This window comes from Salminus brasiliensis, chromosome 16, assembly GCF_030463535.1.
Source record: "Salminus brasiliensis chromosome 16, fSalBra1.hap2, whole genome shotgun sequence".
Lineage (NCBI taxonomy): Eukaryota > Metazoa > Chordata > Actinopteri > Characiformes > Bryconidae > Salminus > Salminus brasiliensis.
In genome coordinates this window covers 5,414,727-5,437,957 of record NC_132893.1, presented here as the reverse complement: position 1 = coordinate 5,437,957, position 23,231 = coordinate 5,414,727, and the positions used below count along the sequence as shown (strand labels likewise).

At 42.8% G+C, this 23,231-nt stretch overlaps 1 protein-coding gene across 9 annotated transcripts; it reads right to left on the bottom strand.

Moving 5' to 3' along the window:
• Positions 1–44: 44 nt before the first annotated feature.
• On the bottom strand, positions 45–23,146 carry cplane1 (ciliogenesis and planar polarity effector 1). Of its 9 annotated transcripts, none has more exons than XM_072658465.1 (54): positions 22,908–23,146; positions 21,497–21,717; positions 21,250–21,385; positions 21,038–21,157; positions 20,731–20,957; positions 20,532–20,638; positions 20,294–20,450; positions 19,738–19,841; positions 19,460–19,642; positions 18,573–18,822; positions 18,330–18,488; positions 17,489–18,198; positions 17,204–17,394; positions 17,041–17,121; positions 16,756–16,920; positions 16,419–16,586; positions 16,092–16,320; positions 15,895–16,007; positions 15,581–15,798; positions 15,185–15,349; positions 14,810–14,945; positions 14,404–14,513; positions 13,756–13,902; positions 13,541–13,670; positions 13,106–13,424; positions 12,018–12,930; positions 11,738–11,892; positions 11,509–11,648; positions 11,225–11,325; positions 11,064–11,125; positions 10,743–10,805; positions 10,322–10,514; positions 9,861–10,223; positions 9,113–9,766; positions 7,996–8,162; positions 7,580–7,679; positions 7,035–7,083; positions 6,791–6,925; positions 6,638–6,709; positions 6,335–6,516; positions 5,545–5,752; positions 5,159–5,409; positions 4,581–4,671; positions 4,102–4,302; positions 3,902–3,937; positions 3,759–3,792; positions 3,444–3,572; positions 3,132–3,294; positions 2,525–2,580; positions 2,298–2,438; positions 1,997–2,157; positions 1,493–1,588; positions 1,225–1,388; positions 45–556 (listed from the first exon to the last, which is right to left on the bottom strand). In XM_072658465.1, the coding sequence occupies exons 2-54, from the start codon at positions 21,575–21,577 to the stop codon at positions 434–436; spliced, it is 9,609 nt and encodes a 3,202-aa protein (XP_072514566.1). In that variant the 5' UTR covers positions 21,578–21,717; positions 22,908–23,146; the 3' UTR covers positions 45–433. The 9 variants fall into 9 exon arrangements, with proteins under 9 accessions (XP_072514566.1, XP_072514571.1, XP_072514572.1 ...); XM_072658470.1 differs by having other exon boundaries at positions 1,294–1,388; XM_072658471.1 differs by having other exon boundaries at positions 1,297–1,388.
• Between the last annotated feature and the right edge of the window lie 85 nt (positions 23,147–23,231).

Below are 23,231 nucleotides of genomic sequence, written 5' to 3'. Positions count from 1 at the left end.
CTGACTTTTCATTCAGTTGAAAGGCAGACAAAGGCAGACAAAAATACAAGAAATGTATATTTTTATTATTTATTAATACATTTAAATTTTATTAAACTAAATAAAAAAATGAAAACATTTCAAGGCATATCAAACATGACAAATTTTACAGATCACTGTGATCTTTTTGGCTTGTTCAGCCATTATGTGTGAAAATCAGAGGTTAATGCTGAATCTAGGGGAAAATAATTATGTAGTACCAGGTCAGATCAAATAAATATATTTTTATTCAGTATAAAAACAGTACCGAAAGGAAATCTCCATATCCAGCACTTTGTAAAGTACCTGATTTAAAACTTAACTGTTCATGGCCATGGCTACTAATGCATCCCAGCTGTAAGATGTAAAAAACATCCAAACATATCATCAATAACAGAAGAATAACACTCAGACATTAGCCAACGTCTCCTTCTTCAGCCACTATTCTCTCAATGGCTGCCCAGTCCAGTTTACTCAGCATGCTTCCTGTGCTTTCTGAAAGGGTGTCCAGCCTTTCCTGATCATCCATCTTCAGACCCTGGACAGAACAACAGCAAACGGCATGTGAGTACAAAATACACATGAGAGAACTGGAGACACAATAACGACACAATAAAGAAAATGACTCCACTAGAATTAAACAGGCAGCTTTAATGACTGTGCCTTTAAGGCATATGTCAAAGACCCCCTTTCTGATTTGCTGCTCGTAAGCCCAGCAGGTGGATGTAGGTTTTTCATTTTTACATGAAAATTCATTTTCCCATTACTATTATCTTTCTTCATCTCTTAGAATATTTTAAAATTTGAGTTTTTTATTATTACTATTGTGCAATAATAATGTATATGCAAACAACCTTGATTGTGACTGGCTCGTTCAAAAAGCAGTCCAAGCTGAAACACTCTTCATAGCTTCAGTGTAAATGAGTGTAAATGCAGTAGAGACTGGTGAATTAACAGTATTTTTTCAGTTTATTAATCTGAATGTTATCTGTCGCTGTCAGGCAAAAACCTTGTATCTCAATTTTTTAACACTTTTCTCTTTGGCGTAATGTGAATCTGGTAGTTGTTCTGTACATTGCATCCAAATTTCATACTGAATGGGCCAACAATGCATTAAAAAATTAAATCTTTTCACACTGACTTCCATTAAAGTTAAGAATTTGTTTTCCTTCTTCTAGAACTTCTACCTTCTAGAAGAATTTCTACCTGCTCCTTGTCATATCCCTCAAGCCCAAGAATTCTGCAGATCTCAGCGGGTGTATCCCATGGGCTCACCACCTCCCGCTCATCTGTGTCCTCCAGATGGAATGACTCATGCTGTCTCGTAGTCTTCGTTTCTACTGGGGACTTGTTTATGCCAGTATGGGGCCCTATAGGTTACCAACATAAAGAGAGAGAGACATCATCAAAATCACAGTTTCAATTGTACGCTGATCTGTTCAATTATCATAAACATATCTGGAGGAAAGCTTACGTGAAGCTGTCATTTTCACCCTCGGTCGACCTCTCAGGTCAGTCAGCATGCCCCGCCGCGTGACCTGGGACAGGCGATCGCCAGGAAGTGCGCTTGCTATATTGATTGACAAAAAGGGGATAGGAGTATTAGAGGTGTAAATGTACCCTGATTCATTAATATGTTGATTACAATAATATTCAAGAAAGTAAGTAACTTTTTTAAAAATATATATTTTTTCAGGCTATTTTCAAATATAAGATTAAAAATAAAACGTAGAATATTTTAAATTGTCTAGACTCCACTATTGTGTAAAAAGCATTTTTGTATTTAGACTTTTTTACAATGATTCTGTAGCCAAAATAAGCTACAATTGCAATCAAACGCTGTACAATTTAAATAGAAAGATTTATATCTTTGCTATTGAAACTGTTTATAAGACTAATAATGATCAAACCTGCATATTTAACATGTAAACGATGAAAACAATAGGTTAATATCTAGCACAGAAAAGAATAAAAGAACCTGGTCTATGGAGTCCAAGTCTGCTGCTGAGGGTCCCAGGTGGCCCTGATGCACTTCTCCGCTGCAGGACTACAGTCCTCCCAAGAGCTGAGACGGAGCGTGTCCGCCCTCTTTGCCCCTTGGGGCTTTTCTTACTCCTTGCTGTAGACTGGTTCCAGCTCCTGTAACACATTAAACAAATCTCCTCTATAGTTTATATGTCGTTCTTTAGTTCAGTAATAAGTTCAGAAGGAAGTCAACAAAACCGTTTTACGAGACTGGATTAGAATGAGATTGGCTCTTAGGAAGAGTGCACGCTCACCTTGGCCTAGTGTCTTGAGTCTGGTTCATGGTAGTGCTGCTGACTGAGGCGGTGGGGAGGTGGAGTGGCGCAGTAAGCAGGTCTGTGATCAGGCTGCAGGCTTCACGGGCTCTCTGGGAATGGTGCTCCAGCAGAACTATCCTAGAAGATAAACAGCTGACGTTAAGTAGAAACAGCTGACGTTAAGGACAATGTGAGCAAAAAAGTGAATTTCCATAAAAACGTACTTGTCCTTCTCCTCTTTGAGCTTCTTGTTGATTGTTAAGTCTTTGGAGGACGGATTCTGTAAAGGGTTTCAAGAAAAAGATGAAATTGATTAAACAATGGTACAGTTTCTTACATATGTACATCTTGTCATATATCCTGTGTCAATTACAATACAAGACACAGTACTGCTGATCTTTAATTTCCGATTAAAGCAGCATAATGCGAGAATGAGCATTTCCTGCTCCTGGGCTCCCCCTACAGTCAGGAAGTGCAATTCACGCTTTAAGCTACCCCTGAAAGACATACTTTACACCTGCATTTCTGAACAAGCTGAGAGATACAGAACTGTCACTAAAAGTCAAAGAAGTATGTGGACTGAGGCAGTGGAGTAATAGTACAGGATTTTACACATATATGACTGGTATATGGTTACGCAACATCACACAGCTGAGAGTTTTCCTGCCTGATTAACCAGAGTTACATAGTACAGTAAGCAGCATGACAGTAGCAATGGTAGAAACAGAAACCACCCTTAGACTTGTCGAATAAGCCCGGATGTTCGTTTTGTGAAAATAAAACATCAACTACAAATGCTTAGTAAAATAAACAGAAAAGGTCAACATCTACCACTGAGACTGGAGGGGTGAAAGGTTTGCGCTCCCTCTCTCTCTTCTCTTCCCTTTGCTTACGATACTCCACCAGTCTCTCACGCTGCTTCATCCTCATCCAGGTCCTCAACTCACTCCTCTCATCGTCCACCGAAGTTCTCCTCTGCTGCTTCTCAAGCCTGCTGATCACCACAAAAACAACAACATACTAATAATACATGAAATTCAGTTTGAGCTTCAAACTAAATCAAGCTGAAATCAAGCTCACAGCTCAGGATGGACTTTCAACTGAACAGACGACTACAGAGCTAAGCAAGCTCTATGACCACACCTGCTCTGCCTGGCCACTGATGGAGAGGGGTGCAGTGCCGAAGGGGAGAGCGCGCCCTTCTTCATTAAATCTCCCAAGATGTCGGCAACATCACTCAGCCCACTTAGTCCCAAGGTTTCATCAGCTGGCCTGCAAATAAAGATAAATAAAGGTATTTTGTTGTTTATTTACAAAAGCCTGTATAGCAATTATAGAAATGAGACTAAGAACAGCAGAACAAAGGACGGAAATATCTTGTGTGTCCTCTCTCAAAACCTTAGCCCTTGAAAAATGTATTAAATTGAAACCACTGACAAGGGCTTTGGGTCTACTTACATGCCAGAGTTCTCCATCAACGAATCAACCAATTCTGCAATAACATAATCCAAGATATTGGTACAGAACAGAATAACAAGGCAAAAGCACTGTACAATAAAAACCAGGTGTGAGAAATAGAGAGCACTATACAGGCCATTCACCTTGTCTGGCATTCCACAGAGGCTGCTCTGGTTTCACTGAAACAACACCAGGATCAAGTTGACCACTCAGTTTAACTGAAGAACACAGGTAATGTACACCATACACTTGAAGAAAAAAAGAACTCAATAGAGAATACAATAGAGTAAGATATACCAGTAGTGTAATTTAGATGATAAAGTCAGTTATTTAAATGACATACCTGTAGGAGAGGTGTGAACTTGATTGACCAAGCTCTGGGTGGATGTTGCAAGTGGGCGGAGAGACAAGTGACCCCCCAGGCCAGGGGAAACATTATCACTCAGTGCAGAGGACAAAAACCTTCCGTCCATCTGCTCTTCTTTCTCCTCCTCCATGTCCGATTGCTCATCAACTTGACGTACCATGTGACGGAAACTCTTCGCTGTTAGAAGTTTTAGAAGCATATCATAAAGAGATCAGCTCTTTCACCATTACATTACAGCCAGACTAGAAATTCCATCTTTTGATGATGTGTGAAGGTAGAGGGAACCATGCTTTGGGGTGGATGTTGGAGACAGGTTTAAAATGTCTTTTCTAGCTTCTAACCGCAAAGCACTTACGCTCAAGACACCTCATCAGCATCATCGTTGAATAGTCTCAATAATTGTTCACAGTTTAAATACATTCACAATAGTGGAGCGAAAAGTACTTCCAACTAACCTTCCTTTAGGACTCTGAGAGTGCTAGAATAAGGTTCATCCTGCTCACTGGGCATCACCGCAGGACCCAGAGTCTCTATGGTATTCACCAACTAAAAAAACAAAAAACACTGATGAGCACATTGAAGACCATCTAGCTCTTAGCTAGTGAAATTAGCTTTTAGGCTTTTAAACTTGATGGAACCTGCAGTGTTCGCTTCAACGGAGACTCCTAATCGAGTTTCACCTCCACAATACGGTAAGAGCAGACGTATGGACATTTCGGTGGATGATTTTAAATTTAGCGCCTTTAACCACAGACACAGGTCCTCTTTTTGCAACACTCCAGTCTTTTTGTGTTGTGCGGAAACGCTAGTAATCTATGCACTAAACGGCGCTCCTGGAGGCACAGCTTATTAAACAAGCCCTTTCAGAGTAGCAGGGAATCCACTAACATGTGCAGGGCAGTGTGCCTCCAGGACCAGGGTTGGGTTAGCACAGCTAGCCACTTAATGGTGCTTTATGAAATCCGTGTCTACAGAAGTAGCCTGCTTCAGACTGCAAACTCTTGAAAGTGGGCGTGAATGCAACTCAACTCACCAGCCTGGTACTGGCAAATTCTTGGTCCATGTGGTCAGCGATGCTCTGCAGCGCAGCCAACTGAGCATCCATCTCTCTGAGACGGGCTGAGACTTGGTTGCGAGACAGCGGGGCCGGGTCTACTGGCCGTTGTGCAGACAAAGCCTTCCCCGGGGCTTTGAGGTCCATCAATACTCTGAGGGTGACTGGATCTCCATCAGGTTCTGATTCTACACTCACAGCTGCAGGAGGAGAGGGCTCTGTAGAAGGACCTGGAAAATCAAAACAGATAAAAAAATTATAGAAAGAGAAAACAGTAAGAGACACCAAGGATGTGTGCGTCTGTTGTACTGAATGACCTCTTAATAAAACAAACAAAATCACTGATCCAGTAAAAACAGACATACCAGGAAGTTCAACAATCTGCTCTTCTGTATGGGGCTCTGCATTGGTGGGATCAGAGTTGGTCACACAAGCTGCTAGAAGGTGAAGGTGAGCAGATGTAGGTGGAGAAGCTGATGCAGCCTGTGCAAGGATAAGGGAAGGTGGCAGGTCCTGCGGTAGACTGTCGTCCTCCAGATCAATCACACTGATGAACCTCCGGCCAGCTGTGTTCTTAAACAGATGGTTATGGTGTACAATGCTGAGTAATATTTTGGACTACAGAGTATAATTTCCTTTGGTCACATCTGTATATTTATTATCCACCATCTGTCCAAATGTTTGTGGACACCCCTTCTAATGCCAATAGAATAGGATAGAATGGCACCATGCCTAAGGCCAGGCATGGGCTAAAGGGAAATTAAAACCCCCAGCATTGAGCTGTGAAGCAACAGAACAGTGTTCTCTGGAATGATGGATGATGCTCCATCTAATACTTTTGGGATGAGTTAGAGGAGCTGGGAATGATTTCAAATCCTCACAGCAATGCGCCTCCAAAATCTAGAAGAAATTCTACTCTGGACAGTGGAGACAGTTAATCCAACAAAAGCAGGATTCATTAAGTTTGCAAAAACAATGAACAGGTGTCCCTATTCCTTTGTCTATATAGTAAATCTAATAAGTCTGTATCAAAATAATCAAATTAAGAGGTGTCAATTTCCAAATGCACTGTATTATTTCTTAAAGTCACTGTGAGATCCTCCCTGGATTCACATTACAGAATTGACAAAGGTGAAACAACAGATCTTTGCTTACCACGTTGGTCCCTGCAATGCCTAAACACTCTGGTTGCTTGGTAGTTTCTTCTCTAGTGAAGCGCTGGTTGAGGAACACATCGGGAGGAACAACTGGGGCCACATCAATACATCTGTCTTCTGTAGGGGTGGCAGAAATAAAGCTGGAACCAGTTTTCAAACCTGCCACACTGTGTGGAACACCTTCATTTCACAACACAGAAAATACAGACATTGGTTTGATTTCCTATTTGAGGTGTCAGGGTACGGAGCAAGTTCTCTCAGGCTGAATATATGTCACGTATTGATGTAAGACAGAACTTACGAGCAGGTGCCGGGCCAGGAGGCAGAGGAAGCTGGGCCGAAACAGCTTTATCAGTGAGAGTGTGAGGTGAAGCTAGAGGGAACAAAGCCATTAGAAACGTCAGCAAAGTATGATAGTAATAAAAGTACTTGTTTTTGTCTTAGTATCCCACACCTGGGTCAGTGTTAGTGCAAGCGTCCTGGATTTCAGGAGGTTGTTTCTGTGTGGCAGCAAACGCATGAAGCTCTGCTGATGTGGAATAGGCCTCGGTTAGCAGCCTTCGACCAGTCAGCTCAGAGTCAAAGGAACCTATCATGCAATAACGAAAGAGCTTTGTGAACTGAGAGAGAACATTGTGTGTGTATTCAGAACACAAAGAGTAAAACAGTGCACACACTGCCTCTGTGAATGTACTGACCTAAAGGAACGGCATAGCCTGCATCTGGAGTAAGTTCTTCCTCTTCAGGCTGCAAACATAAAACATACTCCATTCAAAATAATGTGTAGAGTAGGGGTGTAAGAAAATATATATAGATATTGTGAAGCATTTAGATATTATCTTGCAAGACTGTATTGATTCTCAAAAACACAGATTTTTAATTAACTCAACGATTGCTGGCAGACAGTAGTTCATTCTGTGTTGTGTTTAAACCCTGGTAGCATTACATTAAGACAGTTTTCCTAAAATATATATATATATTTTTATCGCTATATATCATCTTGCTTATAGTATTGCAATTTATCATAATAAAATTAATCAACTCTTTGTTTTATGATGCATATTGTATTGTGAGGTTTATGCCAAAACACAGCCCTAGTGTGGAGAGCAACAAATTAATTATGTGATAGTGATTTCTTTTTTCATCAGTCCCCAATTATTCAAAATAATACCCAAAAAATCCAGCTCAACTTCCCACTGAAGACCATGTGATGTTCTACTAATGAAGATACAGGTTGCTGTACCTGAGATGGAGGAATTATAGAGTCGTCTGGTCTGAAAGTGACTACCACCTTTTCCTCTCTCCTTTTCTCCTCTCTTCTTTTCTGCTCTCTTCTTTTGAGCCTGCGGACACAAGAAAGGCAATGCAGATACAGTATATCCTATATATTGCATAATTCAGAAACTACAAAACGTCAAGCCCTGACGATCTACCACACTGGAGAGTTGAGTTCCAGTTCTAATCAAGCACAGCTGATCTAGTTCATTAAGGCCTTCAGGAGCACATTAGTAATAAACTCTAACTAAAGCCTCCAGAGTGTTAGTTCACCAGGACCAAACTTGCGTATCCCTCAGACAATGATACAATACATACATGACCTAGAACAGTGTTCTAAAATGTATAAATGCAAACACCAAGCCAAGTGTTCACTTGTGGTACCTCTTGCTGGAGGGTATGGCTGTGCTTTTTCTCGGTGGAAGTATGTCCGCCTTGAGTAGCTGAAGATTAGAGTCCATTCCCTGTTTCCTCCCAGCAGCCCAACGTGTAAGCTCCTCCAGCGGGATCAAACGAGGAACGCGCATAGGAGATGCAGTGTTCGGCAAGCGCTACAGTCAGCACACACAACTGTTTTAGACATATTTACATTTACAAACACACACACTACATATGTATATATATATATATATATATATATATATATATATATATATATATATATATATATATATATACACAAAATACATTTGAATATAACAAATTTGACTGTAAAAAAATTTATAATATGTTTGTAACTTACTAATTCTGTGCAACCTTACAGATTTAGGAGGATAAATTAAGGAATTTCATGTGCCCGGAATAATGAGCAGTGCCTTTATCCCCATATATATCGGCTGAACTGTAGAACATTAATAATAATACCTTTTATTATTGTAGTTATTAAAATCTATAATACAATTTATATCCAGAACGCCTCATGTTTCAAAATGTAAACAATTCTAACTGATAAAAAGGCTGTAAACAGTAGTGTATCATTTAATAACACCTTGTCCTTCTCAATAAAGTTGAAATATCTAAAACGTACCTATAAAGTAACTGCTGGGGTCTAGTTTATAATAATATCTACACATGCCACGTGTGTTAATATAACATTGTTTTATACAGGGAAATGCTTAAACCCTTTTTTAGTTTTTAAGTATTTTGAGGACAACAATATATTAGTAAATAATAACACTGTAATTGTCCATTTACAGTCATTGTTCTTGAAGGTTTATGGTTCAAGATTTCATCACTATTTTCGAAATGCAAGGTATTATTTGTTCATTTTTATTCATTTAAATTAATTATTATATTTAACATTATTGTTGACACTTTGCACAGCTTAAATGTCCCGTAATCATTCAGAAAAGTTGCACAGAAGTAATATATTAAGCTACTTTATACATTTTATATACTATATTATTTCACTGAAAACACTGCAAACATTTTAACAATCGTCAATTTTTCTTGTGGATTGGAAATGCATTTGGTGTGGAGTGTACATAAGCTTACTACATACACTTGGTGGGTCAGGCTCAATGTGCAGCAGTTGAAGTCTAGGGAACTGCCCTACTGCTGTAGGGCCCAACGTAGACTGTTTCACTAGAACAGAGTGGGGTATTTGAGGCAGCTGAACGGGTTGAGTTTGAGAGGCAGGAGGAAACTGCAGTAGCGGGAGCCCTGCGTGGGATGCGGGAGGCAGGCGAAGGGATTCTCCCACTGTCCCCTTCCCTGATGATACTTGAGGATATTGTGGTTGAGCTTGTTGGTTGTACAGGTTAAGGTTTAAATGTGATGGTGGTGCTGTGGGCTCAGCACATCTCCTGCTCCTGTCCTCCTCCACTCTCCTAATCACGCTTGGTTCATGTTGACTACGGCTGAGGTTAAGGGGCTGGGGGCCCCAGGCCTCTCTCACTGAGGCTGGGGGAGGGGGTTGCAGTAGAGATGGTTGGGCAGGGGGCAGCTGGAGAAGCTTCAGCCCCTGCATTAGTGGAGCAGTCCTGTCTGGAAGGTTGAAGATGGAACGGTCATTAGACCTGTCTCTGGAGAGAGCTTGCAGGGGAGCTTGATTCTCCACAGTGGTGAGAAGTCCTTGAGAAGGAGGAATAAAATGTCCTCTTTCTGTCTGCTCGTCCACAGACCAATCTGAGCGAATGGTCAGATGCTGGTTTTCCTACAATCGGCAGAACAAACAGAAGAACATGTTACAGATTATATTACAGAGCTAGATGAGATATGTCTTATTTGTAAGAGTGTGAGAGCATTACCTGTGGGTTGAATTTTGAAATAACAGAACTTCTTTCTGCACAAGGACTCAGTAAAGGTTTTGCTTCCACACTGGATGGCTTCTCGTCAGCAGCTTTGATTTTCCTGTTCTGGGGCTCAGCGGCAGGCTTGTCTGCGTTCCCTTGTCTTATATTTTCAGAGGTTTGAGTGCTCACGGTTTGAAGACCATGTGCAAACTGTGCTACAGTTGGCCTGCTGGCTTGGTCTTGTGGTTGTGCAGGTGCAGTGCCTTGGGAGGCAGGCATACTGAGCTGTGCCAGCAGCGGATTGGATTGGGAAAGGGGCAGGTTCGTAAAGGAGGCTCCCACAACTTGCATAAGACTCATGAAGTTGATCTGCTGCAACTGAAAAAATAAAAAAATAAAAATAAAACATGTAAAAATTGTTTACATACAAAAATGACGAAATAACCAAAAGTATACCATTTACGTTTTCCACTCACCTGCACTAATCTAAAAAGCTCATCCTGGAGTAGCTGTCTGACCGGGTCAGAGTGTGTATTTGCTCCGTTCTGAGGCAGAATTTCACTGGGGGGATGGCTTATAGTTACAGGGGCAGTTGGAGGGTTTGACATGGGTGTACACTGCTGGTCTGTCTGCTGAGGAGATGCTGGTTCTGGGTCCTTACTTATAGGACTAAGTGAATGATAGACATAACACACATAAAACATTTATACTATTATTATAATTATTATTATTGTTATTATAGATGCCAAGAATACATTTTGCTGTATTTATGTTCAATGTTAAAAACTTTAAAACTCTCACAGGTAGCTTTAAGATGGGTGAATGCAAATGAGATACAATGTGGCTTGAGATCTAAATTAGATTGATTTCAGTACTAAACCAAGGGGCTGTACTTGCCTGGAGGCTGTTTTCTCTTCAGGTTCTACAGGTGCACGGTGTAGTGTGCTACCTCCCTCAGAGCTGCAACAGAGACATCAAAGACAAAAAAACTCTCAGTGTGTTTTCAGCTTGCCCAGCCACTGCACCACACAGTCAGGGGAACAGCTTTGTTTACACTCAAACCATGGCAACCTGCACGACAGACACTGCCAAGTGACACCGATAGCTTTGAGTACGGCAGCTACAGCTGAAGCTTTGCCAAGGCTCAGATATGTGGTTTATATAAAGTTGTATTATATAAATGAACAAAACTTTTGTTTAAAAGTGGAGGGCACTCACTCTGAATCGGATTTGGGGTCGTCAGTTCTCCTCGGGCACTCTAAATCTGCCAATGTCAAAGACTGTGGTAGAAAACAATAAACTGTTAAAGTTACAAACTTACCACAGTGTTATATTATTGCCTGGTATGTCAGTTTTACCGGTGTTGCAGTTGTGTTCACCTCTCTAGACCCACTAAGTGTCCTGCTGTGGGTCTGAAATTGAACAGAAATGTCTGGCCCAAATAAACATGCTTCCAAAGTCTCCACCACACTGCTGTTTTCTACAAATGTAAGTTAGAGAAACAGCAACATAAATCGATGAGATATTGATTATTCAGCAGAGCTCAATATATTTAACAGTGTTTCTTTACCCTGGTCTTCAAGGACCACTGCCCCGCACATTGAAACATCCTCAAACTGTGTGCTCTGACCTTTGAAGCTGGCAACTCTCAAAAGATTCTCACCTTCCGATTCAGACATACGAAGCACTTCGCTCTCTCTTGTAGTTTCCTTTTCTTTAATCTCAGCATCAGAGGTCATGTCCTCCTGTCCAGACAAGTGAGAGATGCTCTGGATGTCCTGAATCTTCTCAGGCTCACACATCCTGCAGAATAAAACAGTGCTGTAGATTAATCACTGCAGACAAAAAACAAGAGCCATTTTTCATCTTAAAGAAATATAAAGAGCATTCACCTAGAGCTGCATCCCTGCTGAGGTTCTAGATCAGGCAGGGTGATGGGAGTCCCTGCTGAGGCAGGATAGCCAGTGTCAACGCTGCTCTCTCGCTCTCTCCTCCAGCCAGACTCAGGCTGCAGCACTGGAGTCACAGAGAACTCGCTCTCCAGGACCTGGGCCAGGAGGAAAAACATGTTGCTTCCTTTGCAGTACAAAGTATGTTGTTATGCTGGAATATTCCACATGTCTACAGGTTCTACATAGGTCATCATATCATAGTTACAACAGATCATCTCACCTTCGTCTGGGTACAGTGTTTGTCAATTCCCTGCAGGGCTGCAGTATACCTCTTCTCCAGCAGCCTCAGAGCCAAGAGAACAGCAGGAGCCGAGGCTTTGGCCCTGATGCCCACGGGCTCCAGAGCACCCTCTAGCTTTTTCCTGCTGGTCTGACTGACCAGGACACTTCTGTCTGCCCAGCGGAGCATCCATTCAAGCAGCCTGCCCAGCTGGGGAAACTGGGCCTCCAGCTTGGAATCCAGCTCCAGCTCCACATCAGGGTTTGTAACAGTCTTAAAGGGCAAGCACTCCGTTTGTGGGGCCCATGGGAATAAGGTCTCAACGTGGCTCCTTTCTGGCCTGACCACAGAACTGGCCGATTGCCCACCCCTCTGGAGAAGGCTGAACAATCCTGGTTGTTTGCCACGGAGGGGCTTAACTGCTGTGCTGGTGCGAGCGGTGTTGGTTTCACTGAGCAAAGATGGAGCGATGCTAATTGAGGGGGTTGGCTCAGGAGTTACCGGAAGTATATGAAAGCAACGGCCAGCACGGAACAAGGGGAGCAGCGCATCCCGCTTTCGGCCAGCTTTGCGCCGCTTGAGCGCGGACAGCATGTCGAAGGTGTCGGAGTGAAGCTCCCTCTCGCGCAGCTGTGAAGCAAAGCTGCTCAGCAAAGGCAGCTCTGACTCTTCTGTGTCTAGCCTGTCCTTCTCCAACACATAGCTGAAGAAAAGCTCCAAAAAGCTGAGGTACTCCTCATCCTCAAGCTCAAAAGCCCACGTTCCCACAGTTGGTAAGGAATTTTCGTTATCATCTCGTTGCTCTGTAACTGACACCTGAACTGCTTCTTTTGTCAAAGACTTGGGGTGTCTGTGTGCTTTTCTCTCGTCCTTTGATCTTTCGAGTCTGTCCTGAGTTTTGGGTGACTTGGAGCTGCACACGGAAATATTAAAATAATGCAAGCTTAGGTTTTAGCATTTTCATGGTACCTAACAACTAATACTTCTCAGTAACTGTGTTAAAAGTAATCTTTTACAAACATGCAAGACATTTTGGATCATCTATTAATGAACATTATAAATAACAGTAACAGTAATGGAATTGTTACCTGTAAAGTGGCCTGGCCTGCAGGTCCGGAGACAAAGGCTCTGACAACGTATCAGCCGTGTCCTCCTCGCTTCCCACTAGGGGCCGTTCACAGTCTGTCAATGTGCTGTTACTTAAGCTAGTGCCCAGAGAGAATCTGCTCAATATTGTGGCAGTTTTTCCCTTTTCATCCCCTTCTTCTCTCTCCCAGAGATGTCGCTCCAATGGGGCCAGATTCTTTGCCAAGCGCCGCTCCTCTCGGCAGCGCTGCCTCCGCTGGTCCTGGATCAACAGCATCATTGTCTCTCCCTCTTCCTCCTCCCCACCACTTAGCTGTGTGGCTATACAGAAATAATATTATATTATTAATATATATATATTAAATAATATTGGTACATGTTAGTTACACATGTTTAGAGCACTTTACAGGAAACCTTCAGATACAGCTGTGCTTTACCTTGTTTGGGGGTAGAGGTTTGCACAACACAGGTTCGGAATCGGTGCATCATTGAGCTGTACTTGTCCCGCAGAGGTACCCGGACAGATTCCTCCTCGTCTGGAAACATCCTGACCACAGTTTCTGTCACCTGGCCAAAAGAGCACGAAATGATGCAGAAGTCAACCTGAGCCGCTGGTAGATACAAAGAGCACACTGTATGTGTGAGTTTTTACCACTGGAATAGGAGGCAGTTCAGCCACCAGGCTAAGGGCCAGGTCCTGCAGCGTCTCTTCAGCACAGAGGAAGCGAGAGAAAGGCAGCAGGCGGCAGACCCAGTGCAGGGCCTCCTCACACAGCTCAGACACACCAACATCAGGAACCTGCAACACAAAGCGGTTCATGCTGAAAAACATAGCATATATAATTTTTTTTGAGCGGTAAGTGTTAATTTACTCTAATTCTAATTCTAATATTAGAATAAATTCATATAAAAATAGATATTTTACATTACTGTATTTATTAAAAAAGCTCTCCTCATGGAGTCTAGTATTATTTATAGTTCTCCTCCAATAGCTGGTTTGGTAAATCAGTGCTTAAATGATGTTAAATGAGATCTGAGCTAAAAATTTAACTGATCAAATCCACCTGCTGGCTGGGAATGTCCAGGAGAAAGCTGGAACCAAGCTTTGTTCTCCAAACTAGCTCTCATACTTTCTTCAAAATGAGAAATTCTTGTTACCATTGACTGTTTTTTTTACGTGTGCCTATTCTAATGTGGTATGGAGTTTTCAAAGCAAGAACTCTCTTGTTGCTGAGATAAATGCCTGATGCACTGCAATACGTAATGTGTGTATATACTTGTGTGTGCTCAGAGAGTGCACCTGAGCATCTTGAGACTTCCTCCTAGCAGTCTGGTACTTCCTACAGGAAACTGTGAGCTGGTCACGAACATGTAGCATCCAGCATAAGCCACACAACTCCCTAAAGCACACTGAAAGAAAGACACTTTAGACATTTAGGATTAGAGACTAAAAGTAAAAATAACCAAACACACACACACATCTACAGATCATATGAACTCAATTTGACTCCCTTCACATGAAAACACCAATGGCATGTTATCTAAACCTTTCAAAGCTGGTTAATACTAACAGATTAAGATTTTATAAATATGTCTAAATCCTAAAATCTGTCATTTTCTGGCAGATTTACCCTATCACTTTTTAGAAAGTGGGTCTCAGACAGGATCTCTCAGACAGGCAGGCATCCTATAAAAAACATACACACCTATGGTCTGTTTAGAAACAGCGTCCATGTCTTCATGGCTACGGTGCCCTGAGCGGAAAAATCCACTGCAATTTGTGAACTTCTTCAACCCTTCCGGCAGAATGTCATCTTTAGACTCAACATTTCCCTTTCTGACCTGTTGGCAAAGCACAGATTGAAACAGATTGATAGCTATGTCTGTAAAAATTAATTCAACACACTTCATACACATTTACATTTACATGCCTCACTAAGCCCTGTCTCAATACACATTTAGATATACACACACTTATCAACTCCCTAACCTGCATTTTTCAAATGAGACCCGCCAATATTGAAGGTGCATGTTTCCTTTAACATAAGCCGAGGTGCCCAGATGAGAGCTAAAACACTTACCTTGCGGAAGATCTGGCGGCAGCGTCGTAGGCTGCTTATGTACCACTGAGCAGCGGGTCGGGAGCAGCGGGCAGCTCTGAACAGCAGCAACACTCGCTGCAACACTCCAGCAACATGGCAACGCAACTCCCTCTCCAGAGCCAGCACCCCATCTCCAACTGAGTCCTAAAAAGAACATATGTACACAAGATCTCATGCATCAAAAATTATCAATAGGTGAAAGCTAGTATCCAGTCAATGTGCTTGCACTTGACTCTGTGTCTGTTCTGAAGCCCCTGCTTGGTTCAGTGGCTCAACCTTTCTGAAGGGCTTACAAAGCTAACTGATCGCCTACTGCTTTTATTCATTCTTAGCCACAATTCTGAGCAAGGTACAGCCTACGCTTACTTCATGTACCTGTGTGTTACGAGCAGGCTGTGGACAATACAGAGGAGGTGCAGGAAGGTAGAAGGCAGGAGGCACAAGCGTGGGGAGTGAGTGGGCGTGCTCTTTGGCTGAGTGTAGTAGCTGGGTAAGGGGGTGGGAGACAACATCCACCTCAGCCATGACTGAAGCCTTCAGGATCTCCTGCACAGACGCCTGCAGAACCTCCATATCTTCTACTTCCACTGTATCTGAGGGAGAGCAGGGGAAGCTAAGCATCAATTCAAGTTCACGTGTCCCAGTCAGTATTCTGCTCAGTGAAGATTGAAACCAAGCACAGCACAAACCTGTCTCACTTCCATCAAATCCAGCCATGCAGCCTATTAGTGACTCCAGCTGAGTCTGAAAAATACAGCCAGGCTGCAGTTCCATAGGGAGGTGCAGCTCTTTCCATTTCAGCCTAAAATAAAAAAACACTCTTAAATTTCACCCTGACTCTAATCCAGGACTCCCTGACTTCTAGCTGGAGCAAGCCAAAGCAGACCTGCTGAAGTCGTAGTGCTGCCTGCAGTAAGTGGTGTAGGCCAGGCCAAGGGATGCAGCAGTCTTCCAGTCGCCCAAGCTCTGGGCCAGCCACACAGCTTCGGGCATCAGCCCACCCAGCAGGAGGAGCTCTAGGGCATAGTCCACCGTCCACACCTCCGAGAGGTGCTGTGATCGGACTGCGCCCGCCACCCTGCTCTGAGACAGAGCCACCATGCGCCGCCCTGACACTGACACAGGACAAAAACACGATGTGAATTTGAACAGCTAGCTGCAGTCTGACGTCTGTTTGATATGTTCGTATGTTAGCATATGAGCTCTTACTCACATTGAGGCATATGCAGAGGGGGCAAAATGTCCACGTTGTGTGGTGGGAAGATGGCAAGCGGCTGGTTTGTGAAGTAGGAGGCCATGAACCTGCCCAGAGACTGCACCACTGCGCAGGCCGCTTCTCTATTCACCCGCTGAGGGAGCCAGCCTTCAAAATGAGCTTCATCTACAGAGAAGGACATGAGGACATGGTATGTTCTGAATGTCAGCACACAGGCCGTCAATTAAGGATCACAGATAATATACAGCCACAAACACACACTTAAAGAATGTTGTATTGGATAATTAACGTTTCTTTTAAGCTAGCGACATTCTGTGACTTCTCTGACCCTTACCACTGTTTTCTTGCTTATCTTTTATTACTTGGCCACTTTGCGATTGTAGCCGCCAGGCCAAAGAGTCACACATGGCCTGGGCCTCCTTCAGCCGATACTGGAACAGCTGGCCAAACAGAAGAGCAAGGCAGTAGCGTGTCTCCAGGAAACTCGTCCGTGGACCAACTGCTTGACATGAATGGACAAGTGTCTATGACAGGGGCTTAAGACGATGTAACATAACTCTAGCTAACGGGATCGGAACGTTTATTCACATAAGTCGGCAAGACATGATGAAAAGCCTACCCCTTTCTCTCTCTGCCCACAACTGGACTCGCCAAGCCTGGACACACTTGCTGTATTCACCTAAAATGAAGTGCTGTTCTCCTGTAGACACAATTTATCCGATCAACCCACTGCAAATGCCAAGAATTACTACTGTTAACCAACATTATCATTAATGTCTGACCTGTTACGTTGTGCAGGGCGGGACTTTTCTCCAGGTGGTCTCCACTTCTCTGAAGAGCCTCCTGGATTTGAGAAATAATACTTGACATGTTCTGTAGTTCCTTGCTCTGGCTTGCCAAGTTTGTTTGACTGAATAACTCCGCTTGATACTCCAAAGCCTGCCTGTACAATTTCCTCCATACGGTCACCAATCTGAAAAAGAGTAAACATGTGCATGTAAGGAAAACAGCAACAACAACAGCAGCTTAATTTACTCTTTTAATGGCCTGAAAAAAATCAGGAGAACCTGTTTGAGGGTCTGTTCAGCAGTGGTATCTCTGATGTCACACTTTCAGCCTTTTTGCTTTCCTCTAACAGTGGGACAAAGAACATGTCAGAAGGACAGGGAGGCTGATTCTCCTGTCCCTGACGCACTGCTCTCTGAGGTAAACTATAAGTCTGATCCAAACTGTTAGATGCCTCCTGGAGGACCAGAAGAGCTGCCATGAAGTTCTGAGAAGAATGAACACTGTCCAATGACAAGGGTAAAAAGAAATGTACTAAACGCTGGACAAGGTCCACTACGACCCTAAAGCAGCTGCTGCCTCCTTTGTGGGGGGAATCCCAAGGCAAGAAGCAGAGCAGAGACCTAAGGAGGTCAAATACATGAGAGGTCCAGGTGTCTCGATCCTCCCTGTAAGGTTGCACAACTGGGACAGCGATCCGGAGCATGCCGGCCAGCCGAACAGCACAAGAGATGGTGTATTTCAGGAGACGCTCTCTCTGATCCATGGTGCCACCATGGGACACCCCGAGGGCCCAAGCGGTGAGCAGATTTCGCCGTACTATGGCCAGTTCCTCCAGAAGAGCAGAAGAGCCTTGCTCAGAGTCTTCAGGGTCAGCCAAGTGCTGGGCATGAAGGGTGTCAAACATTGAGGCAAATTCTAGCCTCCCACCATCCTCCATAATTGAGTGCATGTATGGACCAATGTCAGAGTCTTCATCATCTTCTTCAGTCTGGAGAAACACAAAGAGAAAGTGATTTTTTTTATTGATCTGTCTTTATACAGGGAAGTAAAAGGTTTCCAGGAGAACAAACTCATGGTTAAACTTGCCAAGAATAACTTTGAAAGAAAAGAAAGCCTGACCTGCGTTCTCTCAATTGTCAGTTTCAAGCCTCCTGTGTCTCCTCCCTCTTTCAGAAACAGAGGTAGAGTTGATACAGGTGTTTCTTTCTCTTTCAGTGCCAACAGACTTGCTGTGAACTTCAAAGTGGACATAGACTCCAGTCTGGGTCTGACCTGGGGCTGACAAAGCACACATATAAGTGAAACAAGAGTTTTAAGTGCTGAAATAACCTCCCTTATTTCTTTATTGTCTATCCAACTCACCTTCTCTGACCCCAGGACCTTGCGCACTCTCTCCAGCCCCTGGGCCATGTCCAGCAGGAGACTACTCATCAGCGAAGCAGAAGAGGGCCGGCTGGCCATCTTCAGCATGGTCACCATGTAGCCGTCTGACATAACGAGGCAAGGCAGACGTGGGTGCCATGTCACAGAGTATCGCTGTCTCATCGGGTCACGGAGAGACACACTGGAGCTGGAAAGGGCCTCCTCTGGTGGCTGTAAAGGCACTGGAGGTCTGGGAAAGGGGAATTAGCCACATTTAACGTCCAAGTCCAAATCCAAGAGAACGCTGTTTTCATGCTTTTGAGCATGCACAAGGTGGGAAAAGCGCCCACATTTTTGTAATGAAACATGCTGAAAATGGAGAACTGCATCAATGTGCAGTCTCAGACCAGTGCAGCTGTTGAAATTGTGTTTCAGTATCTTTAGTGACAAGAAATTATGACTGCTCTAGTACTTACATGTAACAGAGTACAAAATGACCATGTTGGAAGAGGGAAAAAGAGAGAGCACATGACTAGAGATGTGGGGGAAGAAGAAAGGGAAGCATGATGAAAGAAGACAGGATTCAGAACAAGAAAAGCAAGAAATCTATCAGTAAGAAGAAAATGAGTTTAATGGATTTGGACTAAAAGGAGAGCTGAACCCAGCACACCAATAATGCACTTTGCATAATGAGGGTTATCCATGAATATGACAATAAGACAATGAAGCAGCATCCCAGCGGCCAATCAGCATCTGATATGAAATACAGTTGAAAAATAAATAAGCAGCAAGAGCTCACTCTGTGAACATTATCAAGTCAAAAACAGATTTCATATCCTGCTGCTGTCAAACTATATGAGATGCAGTATCTTCTGAATTCCACTCACCTGTAAGTAACCAATGGGTGAAGAGGCAGAAAGTGTGCTGGGCCAAACTCAATGTCACAGCCGGTGGTGGAAAGAGAGACCAGACCACCCAAGCGAGCCAGCAACAGAAGGGAGCCTCTCTTCAGGACACAAGCAAGGTAGAGCCCTCCTGGGCTCCAACTCACACAGCCCACCCAATACGACCTGAGGACAATGGCACACACTTAAAAAAGTGCCCATGGCTTAAACGTTGTGGTGAGACATTTGAGGATTAACTCTGACAGCTTGTTCACACTTACCTCACATACTTAGGTGGGATACTGAGCTTCTTACTGCCACATCCTCCCAGCGAGCTGGATACCGTCACAAAGTTCTGGACGCTTATGAACAACACCTGAGTAGCCTGTAAGGAATAATGGAAAATATGCAGAAGATGGTAGAAACTATACTGTCGAATGCAAAAGTTTTGGCACCCTGGTCAGATTATAGAGATTGTTCATTTGTCTGAGGGTGGATTTATAATTGTAGTTTTGCTCTGTTGGTCCGAACCAAAGTTAATTATCAATTTATTGCAATTTTTTTTGTTGCATCTGGGAAAAAAATCTAAATTTTTAAACAAAAGTCACACAGGTAAAAAAAAAAGGATTGGTTAGATTTATGATGTACATTTGGCAATAATAACTAGTATAAAACTCTGGTCTTACTGAACTTGTCACAATTATTTATGAAGATATTAATGTACAGGATTATGTTCATTTACTTCGTTCTGAAGAAAAAAAAAAAAAAAAAACTTTGGATAAACTTATGAAAACATACATCTATAATGCATTAAAGACCATGTCTTGTGTACCGTACCCTTGGATCTTTCTGGTTAAGGATTATTGCTAACAGTTGCCCATCTGGTGAGAAAGCTGGTACCAGAGCTCCTCTTGACTTCACAGGTCGACACGGAGGCACAAGGTGCTTGAGTGGATAGGTTTTGGTGACCCACTGCACACTGTATCTTTCCAAGCTGTAATATAGACAGATCTACATTAAGTTCAATTATAAGCTACAACACACTGCTGCATTCCACATGTCTTTGCAATCAGACCTAAGTTTGCTCTCCCAGGTTTGTTCCCACTGTATCTTCAAGAAGGTGACCAACAGATCCTCTCCACTGGTGAACACAAAAGCACTCAGGCAAACGTCACCTACAGTCTGAACAAGAGCACACAACAAGAAAATGCTGTAGACAGCAGACTAACAGCCTGTAGAACAGCCAACAGGAAAACATGACACCTGGCTCTCACCTGGCTCTGGACAAAAACAGAGTGAATAGATGCTTCCTTGTCTTTGGAGGAGGGCAGCTGTGTGTTTTCTGAGGACGCTATCTGACTCCAGCGCCCCCGGATGGTGCTGTCTCTTGGGCTGGTCAGATCTTGAGGTACAAGGCATTCCCAGAGAAACACCTGCCCTGTGACAGCAACCAGGAGAACCCTCTGTCCATTCCCCGAGACCAGCAGAGAAAGGCGCAGTGCTGTACAAGCATGGGATACAGTTGGGTCAGTGAAAGATTTCAACATACAAAAGAAAAGAGCTTACAATTACTGCACTCACCTTTACCAGTAGAGGCCAGCTCATATACAGCAGACACAGCTGTAACCGTCTTTAAGCAGTCTTTGTCTTTGTTCCACAGAAAAAGCTCTCCAGTGACCAATATCCCACTCAGCCACATGCCTTTTCAAAATACAAAGGGGCAAGAACAGAGGAGATGAGACACTTAAATGCATCACAAATGCTGAGGAACACTATTTGGGCTCAGAGCTCACCATTCTGGGACCCGGCCATCGTCACCACTCTTGGCAACAAAGGCTGCAGTTTTGGGGTCTTCTTCTTGGTCTGTCCTGACACCAGATTGATTTCACTGATACGACTGTCATCCAAAAGAAAGACACCTTCCTTCTCCTAAAAAAAACAGCCAAGAGCTGAATTTCTACTGTAATACAAGTCAGAACTATGTTAAAGCATGTGGCTCAAACCAACACCACTTTAAAATTACACTGAAAACAGTCTCACCTTCCCAAGCCAACAGAATCTGGGCCATGGCTTTTTTCGTTTGATGCTGGAGGACAGAAGGACCTCGAACTTTATCTCCATATTTGCAGAATGTGAGTGGACGTTCAGACTCTCTGCTGTCTTCGGTTTTCAAATCAGTGTCATCCATGTTATGAGTAAGGGCATACTGAGCAAATCAGCATGGTAAGCTTGCTGGACAAGTTTTTTTCCTTGTAAGCTATCTGAAATTCAAAATGATGTGCACGTTTAGCTGCATAGTAGACAAAGCTACCTAGATATACGTTAAAAAGTATAAAAATGTAATGCATTAACATAATGCTTTAGAGCCCCAAATGTATCAAGGTAGAAAAAGTTTTTTTAGAGACATAAACCATTACCTCAATTTTTGAAATTGTTCCCTGAATTTAATAATCCATTCTTTTAATGTAATATTTTTTTCTATTTAATTTAATAATTTGTTCTTTTAATTTACTAATTTGTTCTCTCAATTTAATAAATTACATTTACATAATTTAGCAGACGCTTTTATCCAGAGCAACTTACAAAAGTACTTTGCTAATAAATCATTCCCTTAGTTTAACAGTCTGTTCCCTTAATTTAATAAAGTGTGTCCTCTGTTTAACAATCTGTTGTCTCAATTTAATAAATTGTTTCTTAAATTTTACATTTTGTTCCCTCAATTTAGTTTAATTATATTAAATTAATTGTTCCCTTAATTTAATAATAAGTTCCCTTGAGTCAACAATTAATTCCCTCAGTTTAACAATCTGTTCCTTTAACTAAATAAATCAGTCCTTTTATTTAATAAATTGTTTCCTTTGATTTAACAATCAGTTCCCTCTAATTGTTGCCTCAGTTTAATAATTTTGGTTCAGTTTAATTTAATTTGTTCTTTCAATTTAGTAAATTGTCTCCTTAATTTAATAAATCGTTCCCTTAGTTTAATAATCTGTTCCCTCAGTTTAACAACCTATTGTCTTAATTTAATAAACTGTTTCCTGAATTTAACATTTCGTTCCCTCGATTTAATAATTCGTTCCCTCGAGTTAACGATTAATTCCCTCCATTTAACAATCCGTTAATGTTAGAAATCAGAGCCTCCGTTTAATAAATCGTTCCCTTGATTTAAAAGTCAGTTCCCTCTAATTGTTGAACTCAGTTTAGCAAATAATGTAATAAATCGTTCCTCTAAATGCAGAGTTTGTTAAACGGAGAGAAAGACGAGCTACCCTTTACTGCAGGCTGAGGCTGGCGCTGAACAACAGGAGATGGGGACCGTAGCCGCCCACAACTTTAACGCGATGCTTTCTCTGACACTGAAGAGACTAATACTAATACTAGCTCATAAACAGAAGACTTTAGTTCGTAAACTTCGATAGTCGTTTATTTTTGCGCCAGAAATCAGGTTTACCTCGCAGTTTGACCGCAGCGCCGCTCTCCTGTCGGTACCGTTAGCAGTTAGCAGGTTAGCCTGTCAGCGGCTGCGTCGACTCTGATAGAAGCGGAGCAGCAAACGGCCATAATCTTTACTCTCCGCGCAGTAGTTCCTTCACTTCCCTCTCCGCTACACTCCTACTGTTACACTACACCTGTGAGACCACAGTAAGTGAGCTGGCCGGCGCTTCTTTACAGCTCATCCGTGTTTTTCGAATCTCCCTCCGCCTCTGAAGCCACGGAGCAGCTAAACTATAATTCCCATGATTCCCAGCTCGTTGCCATGGAGGGGGACGCATCC

Coding starts and splice junctions, on each gene's coding strand:
- cplane1 (XM_072658465.1), bottom strand. CDS start 21,577: ATGGAGATAAAGTTCGAGGTCCTTCTGTCCTCCAGCATCAAACGAAAA. Junction 15,799..15,894: donor ATTTGATGGAAGTGAGACAG/GTTTGTGCTGTG, acceptor GCTCTCCCTCAG/ATACAGTGGAAGTAGAAGAT. Junction 10,806..11,063: donor GACCCCAAATCCGATTCAGA/GTGAGTGCCCTC, acceptor TCTCTGTTGCAG/CTCTGAGGGAGGTAGCACAC.